Here is an 8,253-nt window from a genome sequence, read left to right on the forward strand (position 1 = left end):
AACATAAAAAAATAGGTACAATAATAAACATAATATCAATGAAGGACTATAATTTACCTTATTTAATTGCTCTTTGGTATATACGTGATTAATAATATCCATTAATGCTACAGTGGCAGTCATTTTTCTATGTAAATAAAAGAGCTTTATTATTAGTATACACACTAATTTTTCTACGAATTTAAATGATATATATCTTCAAATAAAAATACCTAGGTTTTATTTCATCCAAATTTGCTAATATATAATCAAGCATGGTATCATTCTTTGCATGTCTCGCAACGACAAAATGAAAAATGTAAACTTGGCCGTAATCTTTTTGTGTTTCATTATAAAATTTTGCTGACTTTATGAACTCTATATAATTACGGATAATAAAGAAATCTTCGGAGCAAACCATAAATTTAAGGTACGTATAATTAGGTAAATCAGGTTTTCCAGTATGTGTGTTATGTAACGCTGAATACCAAGTATCATTATCTGCTATCATTAAACCATTACAGTATGTCCATTCCTCCCACCTTGACGAAATACTAAAATATTAGGAAGAGAATATAAAAATTAATTATGAAAATTTTGTTTGTAGTATTTCAACTTTAAATAATTTATTAAGCACTGCATTAATACGAAAATTACTTTTATTATTAAAAATTAAAAATAATACAAATAATTTTAATTAAATAATATAATATTCAAAGAATATAAATACAAATAATTATTTATATTACGTTTGATTTTTTAAATGTATCTGTAATCTAAGGAAAGCTTCTTCCTTGCATTCGAAAGAACCAAGAATACATGCCCATCTTGAAATCTCTTCTTTTAAACTGATATCGAACAAATAATCCGAATCATCTTTTATTATTTCAACAAAAATTTTATTTACTATTCTCAGCATATTTCTCTATAAGAATTATTAAGTAATATAATATTTACGTTGGTTCTTTATTATACTGATAAAGAAAAAAATTATGCGTGTGTGTATGTATGTGTGTTTGAAAAAATATGTTAACCATTAATTTTTTGTCATCTTCATAAATTAAACATAATCTAAAATTATGGTGTGTATTTTATAAATATATTTATTACAGTATTATACATTCATTTGCGAATTTATCAACTCAATTGTACAGAACGTAATTAATTAATTAAATTGATAAAATTTATTATTATCTACCTTTATATATGAACTATTTTGATAATGAAAGAAAGTCGACATGTATTCAAGACCTTTAAACATAGGATACCATGCTATAAAATCTGTCTCTCGCCATAGATATTTCGTGAGATTCAAGAATACATTCAAATCAGTTTCGTTTCTCATAAAAAAGTAAAATGCGTCATCGATAATTTGAGCACGGTTGAGAATATGTATTTTATCTATATGATGTTCATCCGAATTTAAGTATTCCGAGATTTGTCCCAAAGTAGTCTTATCGTATTTGACACGATAATATCCTGTTGTACAATTAAGAATTATTTTCATTTTTGGTATATAATCTTGATCGATTTTTCTAATAATACTTTTACTGTACTTTATTTTCTATTGCATTTACTTTATTAGGATTATCACATTAAAATCATGTAAAAACTTACTATAAGTAAAATAACATATTATAAATAAAGTTGTAAAAATTTATATATAGGGTGTTTTCTTTCCGAATGCCGCGGCACTAAGTACAGTAATATGTTTTTTTTTTAAATCATTAATAATGCAGATCTTTTTTTTACTATCAACCTTTAGTCTTCATTTAACGTCTCAACCATAAGATAACGCATTTGTTGTATTTTTCCTATTAAATTGACGTAGCCTTTTATTCTCTAAAATCAATACGTTTTGCGGCACGATATGCCGCGTGCGCCTCAAAAAGCAAGTAAAATATTGCTTATATAAATAATTGTAATAATGCGACATGTTAAACCGCTTCCCACATTTTAATTTATTTTGTATTAATGTTATATCTCTTTTGATTAGTGTTAGATTAAGTTATGTTGTAAATAAATTATAATTACTATTAGTTTATATTTATGCATTAAAAAGTTTATTTTATATCGTTATTCTATAAAAGCACTGTTATTATTTTCTTATATTTGATTGTAAATTAGTATGTCTTTATTTTTTTTAAAAATATCTTAAAATCTCTTAATTTTTGTCTTATTTTTAATTTTCTACTTGCATATAACCAGACTTTTAATTTTACAAAAAAGTAAACAAAATAGTTTTACAAAATAATTTAGTATTATAATTAAATTTTAATTTTATATTTTATTATAAATATATTTTACTTGCTTTTATGACGATTATTCAATTATTCATTCAATTATTATAACTCCTAAATAATAAATTTGTGATGCAACACTCAGTGCCACGTGCCCACTAATGGTTGGCCGGGAGGCGCGCCCGATTAATTCGGACATTTAGAACATCTCTCATGTTTTTATTAATTTAACAAAATATTAAAGGGAAAAACTATTGAATCGTTTTGTAAGGGTAAATATTATGATAATCAAATATTTTCTTTAGGGTTATATTTTTGAGATTTATAACAATCGTTACTATTTTGTAAATAAAATTACAAAATGTATGAATTTTTTAATAATAAAATATAATTCTTCTAATTATACCGGATATAGAATTATTATATAAAAATTATTTTAAAAAATAAATATATTATGGGATATTTTTTATTTTATTCTCGCCCTGATGAAGTGAACTGCAACGTTCACGAAACATTGACATCCTAATAAAGTAATGGGTCTGGACATAGAGACCCGCATAGTGGCTTCTGTATATTATACAATATACATTAAATATTTAAGCACAATACATTTCTCAATCAATATTTACCTATTTGTTGTACATTAACTATAATCCAGTTAGTTCCAGCATTGAGATTTAATTCTTCTCCCACTAAAGAAAAATAGATATTACTCTGCAAAGTTGATAAAGAAAAATCAGGTCTATCTTTATTTGCATTCGTAACTATGGTGTAAGGTATCGACCAGTTCTTCTCATTAGTATTCCAGTTCTTCCTGTTAGTATACCAGTTCTTCTCATTAGTATTCATATTTTCTACTAATATTGTCACGTGAGAATTATTTTGTGTAACTTTCACTACAGGATAGTGCTGTTGCTTTGTCCAAGCATCCATGAACTGCTTTACGCTTAATTCTACACGTCTGATTGGAGAAATATCATAAGCACGTTGTATAGCAGTCCAAAAAGCATCAGTAATTGTCATATCATTTAAAGAAGGGCTGCAAAATTTATAATAATTTTACTATTAACACAATAAAATGTTGTATTTGTAATTTAAAATTATTATGTATTAATTATTATATTCCATGAATGCACGTATGCGTGCGTGTGCGTGTGCGTGTGCGTATGAGTGTAAGTGTGTGTGTGTGAGTGTGAGTGCGCGCGCGCGAGAGTGTGTGTGTGTGTGTGTGTGTGTGGAGAGAGGGAGGGGGGGAAGAGATGTGCTAGAAACTTAACAAATTTTACAAATAATGATATGTCAGTTTTTACTTACTCTTCGCTCAAATATGTTCTTATAGCATTTTGAAATATATCATTTGATAGCATCAGTTGTAACATGCGTAGTATAGATGGTGCTATGGAAAGTCAGTTTATAAAATGTAATTATATATTTTAAGTATTCATTATAATCAATATAATTCACGTATATATTTGTAAAGATAAATAATCTTGTAAAAAATAAATTTATTCTCTCGAATTATTTGTTTTTCACTTTTATAATACATATAAACGTAATATGTAAATAAAGATAAACACTTACAATTTATATTTTTACAACATTTACGTTTGGGAACTTATAGACTGTTCAATTAATATCTTACCTTTCAAATAATAAGATATTGAAAAAATTGATTCAATTTCAGAAGGAGTTTGTATTTCTGTTATAAGAGGCTTCATAACGAAATTATCATCGAAACGAAGAGATTCTTGTAGAGTTTGAACAACAAACAAATCGTTTATACGGAAACCTGGCAAAATCTAGAAGTAAAAAAATTTTAATATAATCGATAATTAATTAGGTCGGATCATATTAGTAGCAAAATATGCATCACACAGTGGTACTGCATTACGTTATTATTGCTATTTTATAAATAACTATTTTATATTAGACGTGCTTTATATTGTAAAGTTTCTGCAAAATATAATTATTTTATATTATATAGTACCTAAACCATTTAAAAAGAGTTTTTGCAGGTCTTTACTACATTAGTTTAATTTAAATATATATGCTATTGTTTGTCATTGGAAATAATATTAAATAAAAAAACCTCATCAATTGCATCCAATGCGAGCAATGTTGTAATACCCTCGATTAACCACATGTAAGACCACCAAGATGGACTGATACGGTTTCTAAAGCATTGATATGCTATTGAACGTCCTATTAAATGAGCAATTTCTGGTTTACGCATTAACGAATCTTTTTTTTCATGAAATATAACAGCTGTTTCTCTAAAAAGCATTTCAAAATAATAGAATTTTGTTAGGTTTTATTTCTTCTATTTAATTGTTTTAAATTTTAATTGTTTCTCTCTTAATTATATAATCATATTTTATTTTATATTAGGCTATTAAATGATACTTTTTTATATGGGCTTGTTTTGGTGCAATATTAATTAAAATAAAGAAAACAAATTTAAAAAAAAGGTTATAACTTTTTTTTATAAATTAAAATGAGATTTTGATGTAAAATATGAGAAATATTGTTTAGTAAAATGCATTTTTTATTTAAAAGAATAATTTCCTTAAAAGGAAAATGTAATACCTGTAATAAATGAGTCCCAAATTTGATACGGCATCGTGTCGGAAACCTGGGATTAGGACATGAGTTATATCTGTCATGTTCTTGAGATGCTCTTGAGATATGTAGTATGATGTGACTTCTTCAACAACAAGACGTGCAAATGAGGTATAATACGTGTTTAACTGCTGTCTACATGTGATGTTTACATTAATATCGTCTATAATATTGAAAAATTATATTATTAGCTTAAGAATTTCTTACTTATTTTTATAACAGTTTCTAAAATAATTTCTAAAAAATACATGCTTTTAATTTATGAGTAAAGGAATTTTACTCTTACATTTAGTCTAAAAATATGTGCTATTTTAATTTCGCTCAGATTATCATATATATCAGAGATTTTAATAACCACTAAATTCACACATTTACAAATAGTATCAGATATGGAATGGTTTTGAAAAAAGTATCAAATTTTGTTTTATTTTATCTAATTTGCTGTTTTTAATTTAATATATAGATAGTGTTATAGATAATACAGTAGTGTTATATAGTGTCTAATCAAAACCTGATTAGTTATGATGAGAAGATAATAAAGGGGTTCGAGGAAGAAAATTTAAGTCCATTTTAGACGATCTTTAATTCGGAATAGAATTTTATTTCCAATTTTGCATGTCGTGTAACCAGTTGGGACACTTCATGTCGGCATCTTTGATCTCAACGTGATTATATATCTATCTTAATGTCAGAACCGAATAAAAGAATGTGTTCTATCTATTTTCCAAAGATATTTTTAAAATTATTTTTGTGTAGTCAGGATCTAAAAGGTTAAAGTAAAAATTAAAGTAACACGTTTTTTTTTTAATGTAGGAATGGAGTCTACTCACTGAGCGAGTGGTTCTTATTTGTCGATCGATGAATAAGAATTAATCGCTCGGTGAGCAAGTTGTATTCCGAAACGTGTTGCAATCTATTTAGGCTCCGACTGTACATACAAGGACATAAATACATACATAGCCGTCCGTGTTGTACACATATCGGAGAAAGCACAAGAAAGATTAAGAAGAAGGCATGGTCAGGCGTTTGTGTCAGGGTGCGCTTCTAATATAATGTATATCATGCATTAAATATATCTCAGAAATTTACTTATGAACATCTATTAAATCAATTATTGAAAGTCTTCTTTTTTATGTCCCTTTATTATTTTCTCATCAAAATTAGTCAGATTTGACCAAACACTGCACTATCTATAATTCTTTAAAAATATTGCAAATACCAAGTGAAACGTATTCTGTGGAATATGTATAGACTATTTGGCGAGAACATAAGTAGATCGATCATCATGAGATTAGAATAATTAACTAATTTAAAAGAATTAATTAAAGAATATATTTTTAGTTTCAAAAAATGTTCCAGAAACTGATAACAAAAAGAAATTATTTGTTAAGAAATCATTAAGAATGTGTTAAGAGGGTTTACAAATGTATAATTCTCTTACCTTCAAAAAACAATGATTTTACTGTGGTGAACTGTGGTGATAGTAATATTGCTGAGACGTGATATGTTGGGATTCGAATTACCTCAATATGCGCTTTTTGCCAGTCAAGTACATAACTTGTTATATGTCTAATTAGTGTATTCGACAGAATTGTGTAATTATATTCATATGTTATAAAAATCTCAAAAGTCGCCAGAAACCTTGGTTCGTCCCAACAAGGAAATATTCGTCGGGCTCCAATTGGCAGAAAATCTAATGCGACTAACCATCTGTTATATTTTAATAATATATTTTACATAATTATAAATATTCAATTAAATATATCAATCCACTTATAACATTTTAATTTTTACTCACGTTGTATCTCCTTCATCATTTATAAATGATGTTCTGAAAAGACCTTCACTGTCTACTTCTATATACTCAAATGTCAAATTTAAGCTGTAAAAACCAGGTGGTATTTCCTTATCGAAGATAAAGGCCCAGACATTATTTTTATTATTGTATTGAGAAATTATTGGAAAATACGTTGGAACATATGATTCTTTCTCTTTTTGTTTTTTATATATAGTTTTCAATTCTTGAAAATAAAATTTCTGTATTTGTGATATATCTGCATGTAAATTTATATTTTTCGTTGGACTAGTAATTTGAATAAAAATTGTGCATTGGCCTTGAGAAGAAATATCTGTGTTCGTAGTATAACGTAGGTCTAATTGGATTGTATAATGTACAGGATATATATTGTCCGGTAAACGGTTTCCAGCTATTTCCAGTAAGTTTACATATGTCAAATTTTTACCGGAAATAAGATCTGAATCTGCCGCACCAAAAAGCAATAGACCGCTATTTAATAATAACATTAAGAATCCCATACCAATTTTCATTCCAGGTATCTGTAGAAATTTTTTTAATAAATAACAAAAATTTAATTGACAAACGCAGTGCAAAACCTTATACATTATAATTTGTATATAAAATTTTGTATACAAAAAGCAGAAAAGGAATATAAAAAAAACTATACTAATATTACAAGATGTTAAAAAAATTTTTGGTAATTTATTACTTAACACACACACAAGAAATTCATAACAAGTGTTAATATTATAAATTTAATAATAGTTTATTATAATATTGTTTAATAATATTTATTATAATATTTATTAATAAATATTATTAAACAGTAAATATTAAATAAATATTTATTAATTAAATAATAATTTATTACATAATACTTATTTTTTACATTTGTGTCATAACTTATTACTTTCAAGATTTGTTTGTTTTTTCTTTGAAATAAAATAGTCAAATATTATGTGACATAATGACAAACAAACTCAATCAAAATAAAATCAAATTTATTTATATTTCTTTGAATACACGTTGCCTTATATTTACGATCATGTCTAACCGACATGAGAACATCAATCTAGTATGAATCGAATATCAATTATTGTATGTTAAAATGTTTCTGTGATACACATAAATTTATGATTACATAAATATATACCTTCTTCAAATCTTATAAGATTTTATTTAATTTTCTTTTATAACAAAATTTGGCATTTAAGGAAAACTAATGAATAGTAATAACAACAAATCAAGAAAACTAAATATTTTGTTTTTTTAATAGAAAAATTAGCATTCGCGTTGTATATTTATGTATTGTATATTCAACTTGTCGTAAAAAAAATCATCTAGTTCAGAAAAAAGTATAGAATAAAACATGAAGAATGTAAAATATGTATATATTTCCTTTCGAATTATTCAAATATATTCTACGTTACATTTTGAAAGGTATCTGTTGCGAGATTCTTTAAATGTTTTATCGACAATTGTCACTATCGTTAACTAAGCGACAACCAATAACTTCCAATAACCAGTCACATTTCTTTCATGATTATCCTGTCATTGGCTATCGCTAATTAACCATAATCACCGATAAGACGTTTAAAGAATCCCGCTACTAATAAT

The 8,253-nt window shown here is 26.1% G+C and overlaps 1 protein-coding gene across 1 annotated transcript in view; it reads right to left on the reverse strand.

Moving 5' to 3' along the window:
- The window catches only part of LOC108748593 (glutamyl aminopeptidase-like), a 17,886-nt gene extending 10,720 nt beyond the window's left edge, over window positions 1-7,166 (reverse strand). Inside the window, exons 1-6 of the mRNA XM_018486833.1 lie at window positions 6,637-7,166; window positions 6,280-6,548; window positions 3,534-3,615; window positions 2,849-3,258; window positions 1,178-1,458; window positions 729-904 (exon numbers count right to left, since the gene is read on the reverse strand). Of these exons, the coding sequence (XP_018342335.1) occupies window positions 729-904; window positions 1,178-1,458; window positions 2,849-3,258; window positions 3,534-3,615; window positions 6,280-6,548; window positions 6,637-7,166 (1,748 nt within the window). The remainder of the gene's footprint in view (window positions 1-728; window positions 905-1,177; window positions 1,459-2,848; window positions 3,259-3,533; window positions 3,616-6,279; window positions 6,549-6,636) is intronic.
- Between the last annotated feature and the right edge of the window lie 1,087 nt (window positions 7,167-8,253).

This window comes from Trachymyrmex septentrionalis, unplaced genomic scaffold (genome assembly GCF_001594115.1).
Source record: "Trachymyrmex septentrionalis isolate Tsep2-gDNA-1 unplaced genomic scaffold, Tsep1.0 scaffold24, whole genome shotgun sequence".
Taxonomy (NCBI): domain Eukaryota; kingdom Metazoa; phylum Arthropoda; class Insecta; order Hymenoptera; family Formicidae; genus Trachymyrmex; species Trachymyrmex septentrionalis.